The sequence below is a fragment of the Bidens hawaiensis genome, unplaced genomic scaffold (genome assembly GCF_021521415.1).
Source record: "Bidens hawaiensis isolate Kalapana, Puna unplaced genomic scaffold, B.hawaiensis_p1.1 tig00419396_1, whole genome shotgun sequence".
Taxonomy (NCBI): domain Eukaryota; kingdom Viridiplantae; phylum Streptophyta; class Magnoliopsida; order Asterales; family Asteraceae; genus Bidens; species Bidens hawaiensis.
Window position 1 is genome coordinate 269,140 of NW_027504847.1, and position 22,020 is coordinate 291,159.

The 22,020-nt window shown below is 36.5% G+C and overlaps 2 protein-coding genes across 3 annotated transcripts; both read left to right on the forward strand.

Moving 5' to 3' along the window:
* The first annotated feature begins 3,960 nt into the window (after positions 1-3,960).
* On the forward strand, positions 3,961-9,838 carry LOC143608566 (uncharacterized). The gene is made up of 4 exons (XM_077083577.1): positions 3,961-4,215; positions 5,342-5,552; positions 6,986-9,726; positions 9,782-9,838. Exons 1-4 carry the CDS (start codon positions 4,063-4,065, stop codon positions 9,836-9,838), a joined length of 3,162 nt encoding a protein of 1,053 aa, XP_076939692.1. The 5' UTR covers positions 3,961-4,062.
* On the forward strand, positions 9,672-12,070 carry LOC143608619 (uncharacterized). Of its 2 annotated transcripts, none has more exons than XR_013149291.1 (2): positions 9,672-11,828; positions 11,949-12,042. XR_013149291.1 is itself a non-coding variant. In XM_077083618.1 (2 exons), exon 1 carries the CDS (start codon positions 9,865-9,867, stop codon positions 11,776-11,778), a length of 1,914 nt encoding a protein of 637 aa, XP_076939733.1. In that variant the 5' UTR covers positions 9,672-9,864; the 3' UTR covers positions 11,779-11,781; positions 12,008-12,070. The 2 variants fall into 2 exon arrangements, 1 of the variants encoding a protein (XP_076939733.1); XM_077083618.1 differs by having other exon boundaries at positions 9,672-11,781; positions 12,008-12,070.
* Positions 12,071-22,020: the final 9,950 nt, after the last annotated feature.

Here is a 22,020-nt window from a genome sequence, read left to right on the forward strand (position 1 = left end):
TAGCTTCACCGTGTGATTCTTGTGTCTCCGGAACAACAAAGTTAGGAGACGGTTGTGTGTTGGATGGTCGAAAGCCGGATGATTCTTGCGGCTCCGAATAAAACATCGGTTGGTGCGGTGACGACCATAAATCGTCGTCAATATAATCTGAATCAAGGTTTGGGTACCAATTTCCAGCCATTTTTTTAAAAAAAAGTTGGGAAGATGAGTTGATTTTGGGTGAAGGTTTGAAGTTGTGGTGATTGATATGGGTGAAATGGGGTATTATATAGGGAAAAAACGTTTTTTTTTAATTAAATAAGAGCCCAACGGCTCTTTGTATAAAATCAACGGCTCTTTTCATCAAAACCAAGACCACTTTACTCTCTCTTCTACAGCTAACCCCATCACGCCCGCATGTTTTTTCGCGCTAGTGCCTCGTTAGCGCCCCCGCTAGCGCCCCGGTGGTGTGGTGTTAGCGCCTGGGGGCGCGAGCGGAGAGGCTCTAGCACCCCCGTTGAAGCCCCACACCCACAGCCTTAGTAGTAACAAATATAACTAACTACGAGTTGATTGTAACATTATTGCAAAGTGCCTATATTAATTGATAAATAATAAAAAAAGGTAAATATATCCTTTTTTAAAAGAATCCATGAATTAAGATCATATAAAAATCCAGTAGTGGAGACAAAAGTAAACTTCCGTACGTGAAACCTTTGCTATTTACCAATCACCAATCCTTCCTTCATTGCTAATCACTTTCCTAGTTTCCTTACTCTCCTATTCCAATTCATTATTAATTCATATTAAACAAAAGTTATATATTTATCGAAAAGGTTAGCGTACAAATTATATTAATGTGCTAAACGTAATAATCAAATAAAGTAATTATATATACAAGTAGAGTAATTATGTAATTACATCATAGAGTAATTATCATAAAGTAATTACATAAAACTCTACTTGATTCTCACGTTTAACACATTAATTTCATTTGTATTTGATCCAAACCTTATATTTATACATGTATATATTTATTTATTTATATATTGGTGCTAAAACGGAATATTGATATAACCTGAGTTATGAGGAGGAAGGTCGTGGATTCAAGTTTACAAGTAACATGTATTTAAAAAAAAATCATCATTTACGGGATAATTTTGTAGAATAGTAACCAAGTTTCAAGTTTTTTCTAATTAAGTCACCCATAGTTTATTTAGTCTCAATAAGGTCACTCAACTTTTAATTTGTTATTTGATTGAATACGTGAGTTTAATTCATAGTTCTTTTTTGTACATGTTGAATAAGTTTTAACAGAGGGTTTGATTTTGTTGGATTAAAATGATTCGGAAACAAAAAAAATGATCAAGGAAGACTGATTTACGCTCGATTAGATGACAAAAATCGCAACCAATCGAGTGAATACGAGAGTTCATACGGTCGAAAGAATGGTCGAATACAGTTTTATGGAGATAGTCGAGTTTAATAGACCATATCTATGGAATAAGAAAAGTTTTGGGAGATCAAGATCGAGATGAGGACCAAGATGGCTGTGAAAGCCGAGGATGGTCGAGATAGCGGATCAAACCAGACAGTTCAAAAGATACAAGTTTAAAGACAAAGAATCATCTATTTGGAGTAGGAAATTGGGATGTGGTTGTTGGACCTAATATCCGAGTTATGAAAATTTGGTAAATGAATTAAATCAACTATGGATAAATTAAATGAGTTATATTTAAGTTCGAGTCCACGTATAAGAGCATTCAGAGCATGTTTTCAATATTTATGTGAGTGATTTCCTCAAATTTTATGAAATGACTATGAGTGGAGAAAGAAAATATTGTTGTTTATTAGTAAATTAGCTTTAGAAACCAGTGTATTATACGGGATAAATTAATGTATAAATTACAATGAATAATTTAATATAAATAAAAAAGATAACTAAGTCTCTTTATATTATGTAAAAAAAATGTATTACAAATATAGTTGTATTATATCAATAGATGTATTTGACTTTTAAATCGAGAAAGAGTTGTTCAACAATCGGTATACGATAATGAAGCAATGCCACTGAAAGAAAATTTTAAACAATGAGACCTTTCGATGTGAAAGATATAGCTAAAGTCTTTCACAAATTTTAATATTTAATAAACATGGTTTGTTGTAGATTTTTGAATTTCACCAAGTATGTTGTGAAATATATTATAACAATGTACATTAGTATAATATGTAAATATTTATTTGTATAAAAATGTATAGATATAATACAAATAGAGTTTAAATAAAAGTGAATAATTTAATTAGATATAATATAAATAGAGTGTAAAAGGAAAGTTAATAATTTTTTATATTTGCCATGTATAAGTTTTGGAGGGAAAAAAATTGTAAGGATTAACCACAAACTGACATGTGTCACAATTATTTTACTTTATTAGAATAGGTAGATTTGGTAAGACATTGTTCATTCTCTATATTTTTTAGTATTTTTTAAAAATGGTTGTGAATAGAATAAATAAAACATAATGATAAATGTAAAAAAATATCTTATATAATTGAAAATGAGAGAGAAAAAACAATAAATTTTAATATAATTATTGAGGTGAAAATGAGGAGACTACGATTGTGTTTGTATTTTGCTTCAAAAATCTGCTATGCGGGCGTGTAAACATAAGTCTATTAAGAAAGTTTGTATTTTAAAAAAAAAATATTAAAAATGCTTTTATGGTCTTAAAAAATAAGATAATATCCAACATTTTCACATTTCTTAATATCCTACCAACACCTAATATCCAACACCACCACCACCCACCGTCCGCCGCCACCACCATCGTCCGCCACCACCACCCACCGTCGGCCACAACTACCGTCCACTACCGCCACCCACCATCCACTGTCCTCCACCACCACTTGCCACCACCACCCATCATCTGCCACCACCACCACCGTCCACCACCCACCACCCACCGTCCGCTGCCACCCACCACCCACCGTCGTCCACCACCACCCACCACAACCGTCCATCACCACCACCCACCACAACCGTTCACCACATACCACAATCGTCTACCACCACCCATTTCCATATTTCGTACACCACCATCAATTAATTTAGCAGTGTACACACGTTAAATGACTTATATCTACTGTGATATGTATGATATGTAACTAATTTTCAGCTTATGAAGACGATATCCAGTTTATAAAATAAAAAATATTATATTTTTATGTTGCAAACCTTTAGACCACATTTTCATTTGCAGACAATAAATATGATGAAATCAGATTATAGACATTTTTTTTGTCTCAAAAACAAACAACACCTACTTTGAATGCTTTAATTGTACCGAATCATGGTCTATACAACCTAATTAAAGTTACGATTATGGTTTATGAGTTTGTGATCATTTTAGAGTTACATTTTAACGACTTATATCAATTTGTTCAAGATATTAGGCTCACTCATGTTAGTCGTTACGATTGTTTAACAGACCAAAGCGGTTATGTGATTTCTTACGTGTACGATGTATCCTAATCGAGTATAATAAATACAGTAATAATACGTTTATTCAATAAAAGAAAATATTTCGGACCTGGATTTTGGTATTTTAGAACAAACGATATATAAGAAATTGTATGTTTTTTCAACCTGAGCGATTGCACTATCGTATCTTTCGACGAGTGTTTTTCTTGGTTCGAAGGTGAGTGTACGTCTACGTCTGTATCTCATTTAAATGATTCGTTACCTGTTAAGAAGAAAGAATTAGGATTGAAATATGTTTATAGGAAATATAAAATGTAATATTCGAATAATGCAACTTACAAGAAAACTTCGGGAATAAGAAAAAATTAATAAAGGCGTGGAATAAGAATTGACGAAGACGAGAAGTCTATTCACGTACCTTTTTGTCTTTCCCATTATATTATTATTAATATTATGATTATTATTATTATTAATATTATGATTATTATTATTTATATAAATCCATTAAGTTGATCATCACTCAAGAGTCAAGAGTATTAGTAACCGTTTCTTTTACACGTACAAATTCTGAATACATTTTGTGTGTTTGTTCATCTGCAACAATGGCGAAGGATCACGTGGAGGAGATACGGCGGACGAAGTTTTCAATCGGCGGAGAAGCGAATCCGTTGACGGAGGATCTTCATCAGGCGGTTAAAAATCTGTCAGCTGAGCTTTACGCTAAAGATGTTCACTTCCTCATGGAACTTATTCAGGTAGTTGTTTATTATTATTATTATTAACCTAATATTGTTCATACACTTTGTTTCTGCTACGAGTTTAGTGTTTCAGGTGTAATTTTGTTGCCTGTTACTGTAATACTGTTCGTATTGCTTAATAGGTTCGTTAATAAACGAGCTCGGCTCGTTTAACTTACACATTTAACTTACACGTAGCTCGAGCTCGGCTTGTTTCGAGCTCTATTTTCAAAGCTTGAGCTTGACTCGTGAGTTGATTTTTAAGCTCAAGCTTGCCAGCTCGGTTTGTTTCCTATTTATCAATTATTTTTATATAATTATAATTATTTATTAATATTCTTTTCTATTATAGTTTTATGTATTAAATAATACTGTATATATTATTAATTGTTTTATGACATTATATATATTACTTAAAAATTATTAAATATTTTTTTTTAAAATTTATATAAATGACATGCTTGTTTAGGCTTGCTAGCCGGCTCGAGCTTGGGCTTGTTTATTAAACGAGCTTACTTTTAGGCTCGAGCTTGGGCTCGGGCTCGATTAAGCTCGGCTCGGTCGAGCTTTTCAAGTAGCTTGCGAGCAGCTCAGCTTGTTTTCACCTTTATGCGGTGTGAAATTAGTACATGGAAGTCAAAATGAGAGAACATAAAAATACACAAGGCTTGTGAAGGCTTGTTCACGAGCCTAAACAAGCTTTCGGTAAAAGGCACAAGCTCGATATTAATTGAGCTTTATTTGAGGCCCGGGATCGACTCGTTTTGAAATTTTTATAGATCCGAGCTCGTGAGAGAACATAGTACATAGAAGTCAAAATGAGAGAACATAAAAATACACAAGGCTTGTGAAGGCTTGTTCTCGAGCCTAAACAAGCTTTCGGTAAAAGGCACAAGCTCGATATTAGTTTTTATGTTTTTGGCATCGTTACCATGTATTTTTCGGTATTTTTTACGGTACCTGCACTGACATCAGTGCGGTCTTCAGTTTATACTTTCACTCATTTTCAGTGTTGATATATTTTGGGTATGATATATGTCTCATTCTTAGTTTGTAGTTTTGGAAATGAAAACCTAGTTCCATTGTGAAACTTTTTGTCCTGTAAATTTGATGATGATTAACTTTTGATTGAACGATTTTGCAGAATGCTGAGGATAATGAGTATCCCGAAGGCGTTGATCCATCACTGGAGTTTGTGGTTACGTCAAAGGATATCACAAACACAGGAGCTCTGGCGACTTTGTTAGTTTTCAACAACGAGAAAGGGTTTTCACGTAAAAACATTGAATCGATCTGTAGTGTTGGAAGGTCTACGAAGAAAGGGCTTCGTAAGCGTGGTTATATTGGCGAGAAAGGTATTTTTTATCTTCCATCGTTTATGCAATAATGTTTTTGTGAATCTATTGTATTGTGCTGAACAACTTTAGATTCTCTTTTGGACTATAACATGACTCTGTTTTAGTTGGAATTACATATTCTCTCTCTATGCACGTAGGTCTGTTATTTGGTTGGTTGGGTTCGTTTTGGGTTAGCCGGGTGCAATGGCGAATACAAGAACTTTTAGCAGGGGGCGGGGGATATGGATAGCTCAAAATGGGCCTGTAAAATTGCAAAATTTATGATAAAACAACATAGTTGTATATTTTTTTTCTAGCTTTTAATATAAAAATATGAAAAAAATAAACATAGAAAAACAATCAACCAAAAACAAACAGTTTAATTTGAATAAAGGAGTTAAAAGTGAATTTCAAAGGAACTAAAATAATTTACTTAAAAAATCTGTTAAACTTACAAGCAGGTGACAGAGAAGTTTTTAGGCACCAGTGTTTAGAAAATTCATTTGTTAACATAACTTTTAGTGTGGACCCATCTGCTTTTGAAAGTGCCTCAATATAGCAATATACAGTCTAAACTCTTGCTTTTTTAGTTGGGCCACCCAGTTTTCAAAGCCCATTTGATAAACCAAACTGATTATTGGTTCGGGTTAATCGAGTTTGTTTTAGTTTTGTTGGTTTTTTGGGGTATGGGATCACTTGAATTAGTCAAATTGAAGTTTTTTTATTAGTATCTGTTAAATAAGGTGCTGTAGATCAGAAATATTCTGTAGTTATTAAGCAGTCAAATAATAAACAGTGTTCAAAAGTGTCTTGAGTTTGTTTAATAAACAGTTTGACAAGCGAAAGGCACTTGAGTTCAAAGGAAAAGTCCTAAACAGTAGTTAATAATTGAGTTTATAATATATTGTAGTTGAGTGCAAAAGTGAGGACTTCAGGACGTTGTACCTTATGCTGCTCAAAGCATGTCAAACTCCTGCTTGGTTCACCCAAACCTACCTTGACCAAACCGATAACTGAACCTTTGAACCAGTACTAAGTATGTTTTAATACAAATTTTGATCTGAAACCTGTTTACTTGAGAAAAGGTCCGTCTAAGGTTAGAAACTGATTTGATAGTTAGTTTTTTGGTTTTAGCAATCTTAAAGTCGATATGAAAGTAATAAACAGTTTGATAGTATATTTGTTACTAATGGGCTAATTGAAATTTGTAATTAGTAAATGGAGAGAATTTTGGATTTAGCAGCTTGTAAAATTATTTATGGTATGATGTTAACCTTACATAACAGTCTCTTCTCTGAATGTGCCCTTCTTCATTTCTTTTCGAGCACTTGTTTTAAAAGGCATAAAATCAAATCACTTCTCTAAAAGAGAAGCATGATTTTGTACCATATTTTTATAGACATGCATTTTATTTAGTATTTCTTCTAATACATTGTCTACTTTTTCATCAGGAATTGGGTTCAAGAGTGTTTTCCTGATAACATCTCAGCCTTACATCTTCAGTAACGGCTATAAGATACGCTTTAATGAGAAACCATGCCAACACTGTAATCTTGGTTACATTGTTCCCGAATGGGTCGAGGAGGATCCAACATTGTCCGCCATTCAAAGTGTATACGGTTCGTCTACTGCTCTACCAACCACCACTCTGGTCTTACCATTAAAGGCAGAGAAGGTCAAACCAGTGAAGGATCAGCTTTCAAGCATTCACCCTGAAGTCCTTCTCTTTCTTACAAAGATCAAACGGCTTTCAATCAGGGAAGACAATGAGGATCCTAAACGAAACATCGTGAGTGCAATATCAATCTCAAGTGAGAAAAACTTTGTTACTTTGAAGAGCATGGATGCCGAGTCATACACACTTCATCTCACTGCTGATTTATCTGGCACTCAAGATGACACAGAATGTGGCTATTACATGTGGAAGCAAAGGTTTCCCGTTAAGCAAGAAAACAAAGTCGATGTTCGATCTGAAGTAGAGGAGTGGGTTATTACGCTAGCTTTTCCAAACGGGAAAAGGCTAAACAGAGGTGCAAGCATGCCCGGTATCTATTCCTTTTTACCAACCGAGACGGTAACAAATTTCCCTTTCATAATCCAAGCAGATTTTCTCTTGGCCTCGTCAAGAGAAAATATCCTCTGGGACAACAAATGGAATCAGGGGATTCTTGATTGCGTGCCTGTTGCTTTCTTAAACGCGTTTACATCATTGCTTAAGTCCTCTACAAGTGCTCCGGTGTCAAGTCTTCCTAATCAGTTTAGATTCTTACCTGTCAAAGAATCTTCACATTCCAAACTGAATGTTGTTCGCGGTGAAATTAAAGCAAAACTTGTGAACGAGACTATTGTTCCGTGTGAGTCATACACGGGGCAGAAGTTGTTTCGTAAACCTAACGAAGTTGGTAGGCTGAAGCCTGCATTTTGGAGCATATTAAACAGTGCAAGGAATCAAGGCGTTAGTTTTTCAAACATTTCGTCCCATGGAGCTTATATTCTTACTTGTTCTTTTGATCAAGAGGAGTATGATTCCATTTTGGAGTTTTTGGACATCAAACCTGTAGATAATGAATGGTATGCCAAATGCATTGCTGGCTCTAATATTGTAAGGGGCATCTCAGAGGAACTCTACATGCAGCTTTTGGTGTTCATAGCAAACAATTGGTCTTCTTCATTTTACTATACCAGCATGAAGAATATACCAATCTTAAAGTATGTTGGGATGGATGGCCAAGTGAACTTGTTCACAATTAGTTTCTCTGCAAACAGGCTGCTTGGTGCTGATTCGTATCCCGTCTCCTGGTTGATAAATTGGAACACACAATTCCACGGTTGTAATGGTCAGTACTTTTTGCCTTCAGCCACACAAGAAGCCATTGGATCATGTTTGATGAAGCACACTTTAAAAAAGTGGCTTATGGAGGAGGCGAAGGTTAAATTTGTCAGTGTTAGTCAATATGCTGATAATCTTATTCCTTCACTCACAACCGACCGTAAGCTTGCTGTTACTTTTGCGCATTTTCTTTACCACTCTTTAAAAAAGAAATATTTGGAGGATAGTCAAGTTAGAGCACTGTGCAGTGAAATGCCAATTGTTGATAGGTATGGACAAGTAACTGTTCGAAGAGATGGTGTTCTTGTACCTTCTTACGGAAGTCGATGGGTAGAGCTGATTGGTACGAATCCCTGGACTCAACATAATTATGTTGAGCTAGGAGAAGATTACACCCGGCCCTTGAACTATTTTGGTAATTATGCTTCTGGTCATGATATTGTTACATTTATGGAAACTTATGTTGGAGCTTCTGATGTTCCTTATCTCTCTTCTCCGAATGCTGCTATTCCTACTCTGTCTTCACCTTTGACCAAACCAAATGCATTGTTACTACTACAATGGCTTTATAATTTGAGGTTAAGAGGAGTTAGTCTACCGAATATGTTTTTGTCATCCATCAAAAATGGCCCTTGGCTGAAAATATCTCTAAGTGGTAGTCCTGGTTACAGGGCACCTTCAGAGTCGTTCATGCTTGACTCATCAAGCGGGAGTATTTTACAAAATGGGTCAGTGCTTGTCGACATCCCGCTGGTAGATGTAAAGTATTATGGTGATGAAATAAAGGAATATAAAGATGAGTTGAAGAAAGTTGGTGTGCGGTGTGATAATAAAGAAGCGTGTGAATTCATTGGTGAGCGTCTCATGTCACTTGCAGCTTCTGGAAAGCTTACTCGTGACAATGTTCTTTCAATCTTGAAATTTATTCAGTATCTGGGAGCACATTATATCTCAAGTACTGCACTAGTTAACCGAATCAAACAAGGAAGATGGGTTAGAACGTGCAAAGGTGATATGATCCCAGACAACTCTGTTTTGTACAGTTCTGAATGGGAGGCTGCTTCACAGTTAAGTGACATTCCATTCGTTGACGGAGATTATTATGGAGGGGAAGTACTTTCTTTCAAGAAAGAGTTAAAATTGCTGGGCGTTGTGGTTACTTTTGATGCGAGTTGTTACCAGCTTGTGTCGGACAACCTCAAGTCCTCTTATTCATTGACTTCATTGTCGTCTGAAGCTATGTTACTGATGTTAAGATGCATAAAGAAGTTACTATACAAAAAAAAAACACAAAATGTGTTATGCATACAGAAGTTAAACTCAACAAATAAGTTCGTGCAAGCAGTGAAAAACACAAAATGTGTAAAGACAAACTTGGGCTACAGATGTCCATCTGAATGTTTTTTTATAACTTCAGCAACTGAATGGGGCGGTCTTCTCCAGGTCTTTGGGTCGTTTCCGATTGTTGATGTAAACTTCTATGGAAGCACCATCCTTACAATGCAGAGAGAGTTAAAAACAATCGGTGTCATGGTTGATTTAGAAGACGCAGCCAAAGAATTTACTCGCGTGTTTAAACAACAAGCTTCAGCATCTTCCATCAGAAAAGAAAATGTTCTTACGTTTCTGGAGTGTTTCAGAAAGTTGAAGAAATCGAAGGTCAAGCTTCCAGAAGATTTCAAAAAGTGCATACGCCAAGAAAAATGGCTAAAAACAAAACTTGGTGATTACAGGCCACCGAATCAGTGCATTCTTTTTGGTGCAGAATGGGAACCAATTTCTCAAATATCTATCCTTCCCTTCATTGATGACGGTAACTTCTATGGCAGTAGGATTCATGATTACCAAGCGGAGCTGAAACTGTTGGGTGTAACCACCGAGTTCAAAGATGGTCCTGAGTTTGTTGCTGCTGGACTTTTCTTCCCCGAGAGTTCAAGTGGCATTACTCCTGCAAGCGTTTATGCTTTGCTTGATTCTGTGAAGAGACTTAGAGAATCTGCATCAGAGATTCCTGCTAAGTTTCTTGAGAAACTGTCCCAAAACAATTGGTTAAAAACCCATTGTGGATACAAACGTCCGAACGAGTGTTTGCTCTTCTATGAAGAATGGGATGGTTTCTTTAAACGTGATGATGGTCCGTTCATTGATGAAAAGTTATATGGATCTCGTATTGAATCCTACAAAAAGGAGCTAAGTTTTTTAAAAGTGGTAACTGCTATTAACGAGGGATGTAAGCTGGTTGCTAGTTACCTTTACTCTCAATCCAGTTTTGAAAAAATAAATCGATTTTACATTTACTTGTCTGAGTTTAAATGGGTGCCTGAAGAAGATGACAAGAAGATATGGATACCAAGAGGAACCGATAACGGAGAGTGGGTAACACCTCAAGACTGTGTTCTTCATGACAGAAAAAATCTATTTGGTGATCAGTTTTATGTTTTGGATTTGGATAAATTCAAGTATGAGACGAAAATTCTTGGATTTTTTGCTGATGTTTTCGGTGTAAAGGTTCATCCGTCTGTTGAAGACTACTGCAGTCTATGGAAGAAATGGGAAGACTCAGATCGGTTAATTACTCACACCGAGTGCTCTGCTTTTTGGGAGTTTGTGGTTAGAAACTGGAACTCGGCCGAGGAAACATTCAACAAAAGTATAACAAAAATCCCTGTTTCATCTTCTACTTCTGATGGTATTATTCTGTCATATAAACGTGACGTTTTCATAGGCGATGATCTTTTCTTAACGGATCTCTTTCAAAGCTGTTCCCGTCCCATATTTGTTTGGTATCCTCAACCAACTTCCAAAACTTTAACCCGAACCAAGCTTGTGGAAGTCTACAACAAGCTCGGTGTTCGTACCATATCAGAATCTGCTAAAAAGAACTTATCCGAAGTTGATAATGTGAAATTAGTACCCGTTAATTCGAAAGAGAAGATTATGAAAAAGGGTTTGTTGAAACTGATTCTGGGGTTTCTAGCTGACCCAAGTCTTAATCTTGACGCCGAAAAAAGACATGAAGCTGTAAACCGTATGCTGAAACTTGAAGCTTTTGAGACGGTTGATCCAATGACTGTGAAGTACGGTTTATCTTTGTCTTGTGGAGATGTTGTGAATGTTGAAGCTAAGCGGATGATCCGTTGGGACAAACAGACCTCCAAACTGTATGTGCAGAAGAGAGAACAAGGTGGTGGTCTGAAGAATGTTTTAGAGCACGCGTCTCACTTTGCTGAAGTGATAGCTGAGGGGATGTTGTGGGAGAATGAAGAGGCTGTGCCACAGCTTTCTGAACTGATAAGGCTGGGTTATTTGGTGACGTTTGATGAGGAAGCGGTTGAGTTCCTCATGAAGATGAAGAATCTTCAAGTGTTTGTTGAGGATAATGACTACCTTTCTTCCATATTTTCTTCCTGTTAAGAGGTATGCCATTTTTATATTCTTCCTTTTTATTGTTATTATTGTTTTGGGTAGAAGAGATTGTATATAGGTCGATTTGGGTCAACTCATATTATACAACGGGTTTAAACGAGACACATTTATAAATCCTGCTAAATATTTAAAACGGCAAATTGATATCTTTCTATGAGCCAATTTGACCCATTGTCTGATTATGTCTATGTCTTTGTGCTTGGTTTTTGAAATGCAGGAGAAAGTATAGTGTGATATGAAGATTATGCTGGTGTGGTTACTTGACCTGTTTTTATGTAATCTACTTTTATAATATGCTATATTGCCCTCCTATGCGGCCATGTTTTGCTTCGTTCCACGTCTTTTATTTCAGTTAAAGTAATGGAAACGACGCTTCTACCTTTTGAATTCTATGGTATTATATGGTTTGTGGTTTTAATTTTTACCAATTGAAATTTTTGTCAAGTAAAGGTTTTTAATACCAAAGTTATGCACATCAATGGTATATTCAGTTTGGTTAGAGCTTTAAAGTTAAAACTGAAGAGTAGAAAATTTTGATAGGCGAATAGATTTTTCTACACACGGTTATCTACTGGCCCACTTTTGGGTGCGGGTAAGTCGTAACATCATATTAACTTATGTCAAAAGTGGCATGATTCGACTCTAAAGAAACGGCACGTGTTTGGTTTAGGGCTAACTAAATGACATACATGGCTAAACGACATTCACTGATTAACAACTGTTTTGAACTTTTGTTTTAAATTTGAGTGTTCTTCACACTTCACATATTTTTCTCTCTCAAATTCAGTTGGATTATTAGGTGGTGACACCCAACTAACCCGAAACCCATAAATCCCAAAGTTATATTAAACATATGTTAGGGACTGTTCTACCTTTAGGTTTAATTATAATCATTGATATGTTTTGGATATTTACACCCAAATCCTGATATACAATATTACAATATATAATACATTCATTGATTAATGACTGTTTTGAGCTTTTAGTTTAAATTTTGTTTTGTCTTGACATATTGTTTTACTTTTGTCCAGGCCTATAGAAGATCAATGTTTGATACATTTAATAGCCATGACCATGCCACATGGTTTATTGGTCGTCTTGAATGCAATTAAAATCTTGGATCAACTACAATTTCGGGTGGCGAAATGTTTGATTCATTTGATAGTCATGACCAAGCCACATGGTCTGTTGGTCTTTATTGTTCTCGATTCTTAAATGAAATTATAATCTTGGATCAACTACAATTTCGGGTGTCCACCTAATAGGTATGCACTCTCAATTCTCTCACAATTCAAAACTACCTAAAATACTCTCTGCTCGCTTATAATAGGAAGTTGTTTTGAGGGCATTCCTCTTATGATCGCTATTAAGCCAAGCCCAATCGATCCAACCGAAGAGCCCAATTTAAGAGTGAATGCAAGCCCAAACAAGTTAAACGCTCATGTTATAAGCAAGAACAAATGATTGTGTAAGGCATGAATAGAATTATGAGTAAGGTCTAGTTTTCTCATATCTAATTCTTCTCTGTAATTCCCATCCCACTTCTTACCGTTTATAATTCTCTTTTGTAATCTTTTCGGTTAATCAATTGAATCAAGTTGCTTATCTATGTATTTTGGTTGTGTTAAGATCAAATCACTTCATTGGTACTTTCATTGATCCTTAGCAAAAATGGCTTTGGAAGAACTCCTGCAGGAACCTCCACGATTACCTCATTTCATTGGATCTAATCCCACCATATGAATCTCTCAAGTTGAACAATTTTCTCTTTTACACAATTTATGATGACGAGCGCTTTCCCTATGTCATTGAATTATTTGATGATGAACCATTTAATGGGTTGGCACCGGAGTTCAGAATTCATCACCTGGAATTGTTTCATCGTTGCAATGACTACTTAATTCTAGAGTACGTCTGTTGAGCCATGTTCAATCACTCTGTTTCGATTCCGTTTATTCCTACTACTCACAAGGTTTTGATGAAATGCATGTTAGTTTTTGTAGAGCTTACCTCGGATACGGCCCATAGCGAAGCAGGTCAAGAGGCATGACGAAAACCCAATAAGAAAATCCCTGGAGAAAGAGATAAGAAGATGGAATAAATCAAGGAAAGATCACATCAGGAACTTTTCTCAAGTCTACTGTCCAAGTGAAAGGCTAAAGGTACCCATGTCTCTTGAACCCTGCTAAGGTCCTAGGGATAAAAGACAAAGAGCAAAGACTCAGGAAGGAAAGGAAGAAACTGGACCAAAGAGTTTACAATCTAGGATAAGTTAAATATACAAAATGTAATGTAAGGCAAATTCATGAGCCACGCTTAAATACTACAATAACAACACATTGTTAACAACAAATAGCATTCATCTTCATCACTATTCTTTTATAGGTGTAACCTGAATCCTCCTGATCACAATACACACTTCACTTATATTCACTCCATAATTCATACTACCCTTAACAACACATGTAGTCCGGTCATTCAATAGAGCAAACTTCGAAATCGTATCAATATTATCGTCGATTCAACAAGGGTTCAAACATTGGCGCCATCCGTGGGAGCTTAAGCTCCAGCAAAAGTTTTCCGACTTCCCAAAATATTTCATGAAGTCAAGAATCTTGAAATAGTCTCCGGAGTCCCTACAAACTCATAAAGACGCCCGGAGAGCATGCATCGAAGAGCAAGAGTGGTAGGAACATCTGCAATGTCTACACGATAATTAGATTCTACACGAGTTTAGTCAAATCGAGGAGCGAAAAAGCTCGATTTTGGGCCCTTTCTGCTCGGCTTCGATCCATTTCAGCTCAGTTTGGAGCACCGTCCGCTCGCGGTCAAGCCTATTTTGGATAACTAACCTTTTGGGTGGATCTTGTCCAAGGAACAACAAAATCTTGCTAATATCACTCAAAAATTCTTTATTACGGCTACGAGAACGCCTTACCAATTGGGCTTCATCATGTTTGCATTATCTTGACACGCTATATAGGTTATAAGACATCAAAACACCAAAATATAATTTTGTGTTCAACGAATTAATATGATACAAAGAAAATATGAAGAAAATAAAACTGCATCATCATTTTTTCCTGTATATAAAAAAAATTAAAAAAAAGAGAGAGAAAGAAAAGAAAGAAAGAATAAACTATTTTGGCGATGGTGCATGCACGTACCATGGAGATAAAAGAGTTACACATTGTATTCGATATCAACAAGTTAAATCTTACATATCATAGGGTAGAAAGAAATGCATAGCTCTTAACTTTGACTATTTTGATAGTGACAAATAAAAGCTAGAGTTGTTCTTTCACCTTGGTTATTATATCTAAATCAGTACTTCTATTGTGAGACAAAAGATATTAAAAAATGTGTTCCTACTCTGTTAGAGTTAATTAAGGTCAATTAAAAACTGAAAACTTGGATTATGAAATTGCGAAACAAAATGAGAAAATTGGATCAATATGTCCAATTGAATGAGTATGAATAAAGAATCCATGGATGAAGATAGACAAGTAGATTTCTAATTTCTAATCGTAACTAAATCTTCAATTTTTGTTTTGGTTGGAATTTGGAAAGGAAAACAAACAAGTAAGCCATATCTTGGATAGAGAACACAAGATTTATTGGGAAGAGGAAAACATTAAAATAAACAAGTGAAATGAAAATGTGAGTTATAAGTACGAGGGACCTTGGGCTTGGAGAATGTAACATCCTATTTCGGTTATATTAATAAAATAAACTTAGTCTATTTTATAGTGGGTCGTTATCGGTTTAGATAAATAGAATATGAGTTGGGCTAGTGTTGGGTAAATGGATATGGGTTATGGACTTGGGGTATGAAAGAAGAAGGAAAGGCCATGGGCTTAAGCCCATGACCCCTAAATATAAATACCATTAATCATCACTTAATCCACATTCACACATATTCCATACACCACCCAAAAACACGCACTTAAGATTTCTCTCTAGTTCTTCCTTATCCCTAGCCGAAATCAAGAAGGAAACTGAGCACCGACCCGAGGTAACGATAGTTTAATATTATATGAGCTTAACCCGTTAGATATAGTTGCGAAACGACGAGCCGACACCGTTAAACCGTTTAAATCACAAGATCCGGGTGGAATCGGGTATAAACTGAACCTATGATGAGCTTATGGATCACCCTAGCTCATATCTGGATCGAACGGGGCGAAAAACGAGTTAAAACGAATTTTTCCGGTGAGTTCGCGTTTTTCCGGCAGCTTTCCGGCAATGGCGGCGTCGGAAAGGCGGCGCCGGAAAGTGGTACGAGGTTAAGGGGAATGTCAGAGAATGTTCTGACATTCTCTGACCTAACCCTAGTTCGCTAGCGGAGCCTAACGAATTAATAGGTGATTCGTTAGCTTATTCGTATACGTGAGCATACCGAACTAGACTTAGTTCGTGCTCAGATTCGTTAAGGGTAATATAACGAACTAACTTCCACTTCGCTATGACCATTCGTTAACTGAGATAACGAATTAAAAAGTCCAATTCGTTACATGGACTGATTCGCTACATGAACTGATTCGTTATAAGGTCCAATTCGTCATAAGGACCAGTTCGTTATAAGGTCCAATTCGTCATAAGGACCAGTTCGTTATGAGGTCTAATTCGTTACAAAGCCAGATTCGTTATAATAGTTAATTCGCTATGAACTCCCATTCGTTAAGAACTGAATAATGGATTAGAACTTTGATAAAATGACAGAACAGTCCCCTGACTTATAAAAGAATGAATTAATTACAATTAGGCCCTTGAACTTTTGAGTTAGAAAATTAATTAATGATTCAAAATCTTAATGGAAAATGTGTTACGACAGTTAATGGAAATAAATTTTTTCCAAGCTGACCTGGCAGCTCGACCCCAGCCAGGGGCTCTGCCCCTTGGACCCTGCTAGGGGTTGCCGCCCCTAGACCCCGCTGCCAGGGGTGCTGCCCCCGGACCCCGTTCGTTGTGGGTTATAAAAAAGATAGAAATACGATATGAGATAGAATAGTTAATTGATACATGTAAATATTATACAGTTAGCCGTGCATAGCTCAAGAAAGGAATTACCATTAACATTGAACGTAACCGACTTCAGGTGAGTTTCTAGCCCCATTCCTTGTTATGTTTGCGGGGCTGTGTGCATACTCGATGTGATTAGTTAATACACTTATCCTAAGTGATAAGTGTATGCCATATATGTATTATGTGAAATGTATGAATGGTTTCTTGTCGATACATGAACGATCTTCGGAATTGCATATATTGCCAGGAAATGGTTGATGTTATATGTATGTTGTAAGATGAAGAATGAATGATGCATGTATGAAACTTACGATTATGTATATAGAAAAGTATGTTAAAAAGGTATGGAAGAAAGGGTACCAGACCCTAATAATATCCGAGGATGAAGGGTACCGGACCCTAATAATATCCGAGGATGAAAGGTACCGGACCCTAATAATATCCGAGGATGGAGGGCACCGGACCCTAATAATATTCGAGGATGGAGGGTACCGAACCCTTATAATATCCGAGGTATGTAGGGCGAATGCTCTTTATAACGTAAGGTTAGATATGTATGTGTATGAAAGATTGATGGACAGGCTAAGTATGTAATGTGTACCTACAGGCACGTGTATGTGTATGTAAAGTAAGTTATGTGATTAACTAGAACTCACTCAGCGTAGCTGAATTTTAGTATGCACGCAGGCAAATAGGTTGAGGCAGCTCGCGTGATTGAAGACACATGGCATGGAATCGAAGAGACTGGCATCTCAAAGAAATGTTGTGATGTTTTGAAGACTATGTTTTGTTTTAATTGACTATGAATGTTTTATAAGACAAGATTTTAAGGTTATGTAACATATTATGGTTGAAGTTTTAATGTTCCGCGAATGTTTTAATTAACTCTGATATTAAGAACCGTGTTTATGAGTAAATCCAACACCAAAGTAGGGCTACCGGTAACGGGGCCTTACAGAGAAATTATGTGTTTACCTACATGCTAGGCTTTATAATGGAATTTAAAAGGCAAAAGCATTGTCCTCGTGGTCATCCCATTTCTTGTCACTACACATTGATTATTAAAATAGAATAAAATAAAAGAGTGATGGGAAGTGCACTTTCTAAAAAATGATAAAAACTTTGTCTTTTAAAGGTTGATGTGACTTAACTCACAAACATACATCTTTTTGGACAACTCATACATACCCTATGCATTATTAAACTTTATTATAAAATTATGAAGGCAAGCCCCTTCCCGTGGGGTGTCCTGCGCCATTACTTTAATATGAAGACCCTTATGAACGAAGCCCCTTACTAAATAATCCCTCCAGAATAAACCCCCTTGTAAATAATTTCTTCAGAAAAAGGTCCCTTACTAAACCATCTCTTCAAAGGGAAGCCCTTTACTAAATAATCCATCCAGAACAAACCCCCTTATAAAATAATTCCTTCAGGAAAAGGTCCATTACTGAACCATCTCTTCATAATGAAGTTCATTGTTAAACAATCGCCTCAGATGAAGCCTCTTACTGAATAATTCCATTAGAATGAAGCCCCCTACTAAATGATTGCTTCAAAACAAAAGCCCCTTACGGAATATTCCTTCAAAATGAACCCCCAAACCAAACTATACCCTCAGAACGAGGTTCCTTACCAAATAGTCCCCTTCATAATGAAGCCCTGTCCAGATACTCCACTCACAAATATCTTTCCATAGGTAGGGAAGTCTCTTCTTGCAACATCTCATATTGCAAGATTTTCCTCCAAGGAAGAATAATCCCCTTCCATTGGAAGATGTGTACGAGAAGCCCCTCTCGGGAGGAATGAGAGCCTTTTACAACAATATTTTGCATTACGAGAATTTTATCTTAAGAAGAATCCCTCTCCAAGGGATAAAATGTATGAAAGTATTTCTTTCCATCAAATCTCATTACTACAGCAACAGCATCCCATACTACAAGAGTTTTCTATCAAGAAGAGAAATCCCCGTCCAGGGGATGACACACAATAAAGGTCTCTTTCATTCAGAAGGGTTCCCCTCCCTACACCAACATGGAGCTGGGGTACTAATGTAACATCATGAAAATATCGAGTCAAAAGTGTCAAATTCGTAAAATCAAAGGACCAAAAATGAAAAATGAAAATTCTGATTTTCTGGCCGATCGCGATACACGATGGCCCAAGCCTGAACGTCATCGCGTATCGCGATGACGTGGTCTGACAGCGAGACACGTGTCCTGCCACGTGTCACCATGTGGCACTGTGTCCCGCCACGTGTCACCACGTGGCATGACGTCCGCCACGTGTCACCACGTGGCATTGCGTCAGCCACGTAACAAGGCTACATGATGAGTCAACAAGCTACGTCGCGATACGCGACGAATTGCATCTCAGGCCATCACGTATCGCGATGGCCTACCGAGACACCTATAAATAGAGGGCTCCAGCCCTCATTCTCACTCACACCAATTCACCCTCTCTCTCTAAGTTACGTTCTCACTCTAGAATTTACCTCGTACAGCATGCCACCGACCCTCCTCGTTTTCCATGCCTTAACCTGATGTTGCCTCGAAATCCGTGCCACACATCAACGATGATACATTGAAGTGCGTGCCATCCCGAGGCGACCCGACGTCTCGCCTCGAAGTGCGTGCCGACAAGTTTTGAAAACCGGTGAACCTCGCTTTACGTGAAGGAATGTGTTGATCAAGATTCTCGATATACATGCAAACGTCAAAGTACTGCCCGAGAGTCTAGAAAATAATAAGCCAAGCAAGGTAGGGTAATGCCCGATAAAATATTAAAAGGCTTAAACCCTAGTTGAGGGTATACTCGATACCTCGGAATATAATAAAAGAAAATGAATAAAGAAAAATAAATTAAATAATCTTTATAAATAAATAAAAATAAAAGTATTATTTAAGAGTATTTTAAATAAGTAAATGAATATATATATTGTCTATATTAATATAAACTAAATGATATGTGTGTGTGTGTATATATATATATATATGCATGTATATATATATAAGTATACATTTTTGAAAAAACGTAGATTTTAGAAAAGAAAACGTGTCGGACTGAAAGTCTGAACATAAGAATAAAAGATACATGATTTGAACTATAGGTTCAAACATGTTAGAAAAAGAAAAGTATTTTTGAACTAAAGGTTCAATAAGAAAAGAACGAGGTAAAGAATATGCAAACAAGACTAAAGATCTTAAGCCAGATAATTAATCTGGTAATAACAAATAGTTATACTCGTATATAGGACCGAGATAACAAAGAAAGAAACGTCGATCAGTGAAGTGAAGCTGAATCGTCAATAAGATGAATATGTCCAAACTTTATACAAGCGTGAAAACGCCAGTTTTTAAAATAATATTTAAATGTGTCAAATAAAAATTTACATGGGATTACGTGTCCCTAAAACGTGATAAACAATAAGTATTCGCTAGCCGTCAGGCTGTCGTGTACGTTTGTTTAGATCCCTACATATGTGGAAGACGGTGGGCACACCGCGCCACACCTGCTTATTTTCCTCCGCCATGATGGGCCGGACCTAAGTTACGTCTGAGTGAGGGTAATCATGTGTATACTGATGGTAGCTAAGTAATCTCGAATGCTGCGGTGTTTGCTGAGCAGTTCGTGTAGAACTTAAGTTTATAATTTGATTTATGTTTTCAACTTAATTATTCCTAAGTCACGATGGGCCAAGACCTAAGTTACGCCTTGAGGGTTAATTGAGTAAATAAAAATATTTTCGAGTCAACGTGTTCACCAGCATACAGCTGACGTATTTTTCTAACATTTCTAGAAAATACAGTATCAAGGATTTGAGCCATTCATGAATTGGATGTTCGCAAGGTATAGATGGCTCAGTGATTAAATTATTAAAATAACACGCAAATTTAAACAACAATTATAACACAAATACTTGGGTATTTATTACCCGAGAAGCTTTTCAAATAAAAGAATTAATAATTTATTAATAACGGTTTCAAAATATATAAATATTTTATTTTAATAATAAAAAGTCTTCCGCTAAAATAAACTCTGATATATTTACAAAACCGGTACCAACTATTGGTCACACGCCTAGACCCTATGTCGGGGTGTGACAACAAATTTGGCATTGGATCATTGTGTCATGGGTTTTCGTCATGAAATTGTCTTTAATAAGATTATAGGGATGTCACGATGGTTTTTCTCAATTCGCAAGGAGCCATGTTACAATTGTCCATATTACAAAAATCTTTTCCAAAGAAGAAAATCCCTTTTCAAGATTTTTTTTCTCAAGAAGAATAGTCCTCTTCCAATGAATGAGGTATGGGAAAAGTCAATTTCAAGAATGAAAGCCTTCTACATCAACATCTCATGTTCCAAGAGTAAGAGTTTCTTTGAAGAAGAAGAGTCCCCTTCCAATGAGTGATAAAGTCGCTATGGAAGGAAAAAAAAACCTCATGTAGCAACACTTTCCGGTCCAAGAACTTCCCAGGGGGAGAAACTTCAATATCCGTATTATCTTTTATAATGAGGGAATGAGCCCCTTCCATCATCCTTCATGTGCAATATTTCTAACATGTATTAAAACTAATTATGCTATGATTATAACTAACAAATTTAATTGGTTAATCATTACTTATAATTCCCTAAGATGGGATAAAGCCCTCTTTAAGAGCCACCATACTTATAATTCCTCCAGGTGGGATAAAGCCTTCTTTAAGAGGCACACTACTTCTAATTCCCCAGATGGGATAAAGCCCTCTTTAAGAGGCACAATACTTATAATTCTCCCTAGTGTGAAAATGACATAATTTCTCCTTCACAATAGGTGAAAGGAAAGCCCGACATGGGGGCTTGGATCCATATACAAAAATAGCCCAATCTATGAGGCTAAATACTTATAATTTCCCCCGTGGAAAATATCCTCATCTATAAGGCTCAATACTTATAATTTATGCAGAAGAAAATAACCCCATCTATGAGGCTCAATACTTATAATTTCCCAGAGGAAAATATCCCTATCCATAAGGCTCAGTAATTATAATTTTCCTAAAATAAAATAACCCCTACTAAAAGGCTTAGAACTTACATTCCCCCCAAAATGGGATATGACCCCTTGTAAGAGGCTCACGAATTATATATTTCCCACTCCATGGGGCACCATACATATACACCCACCCCAAATGGGGGAAAGGAAATCGAATCTTCTTCACAACG

Excerpts from the sequence above, each read along its gene's own strand:
- LOC143608619 (XM_077083618.1), top strand. The coding sequence starts at position 9,865 with ATGCAGAGAGAGTTAAAAACAATCGGTGTCATGGTTGATTTAGAAGAC.
- LOC143608566 (XM_077083577.1), top strand. The coding sequence starts at position 4,063 with ATGGCGAAGGATCACGTGGAGGAGATACGGCGGACGAAGTTTTCAATC. Across the intron at positions 5,553-6,985 it reads TGGTTATATTGGCGAGAAAG|GAATTGGGTTCAAGAGTGTT; the intron begins GTATTTTTTATC and ends CTTTTTCATCAG. Across the intron at positions 9,727-9,781 it reads CAGTGAAAAACACAAAATGT|CAACTGAATGGGGCGGTCTT; the intron begins GTAAAGACAAAC and ends TTATAACTTCAG.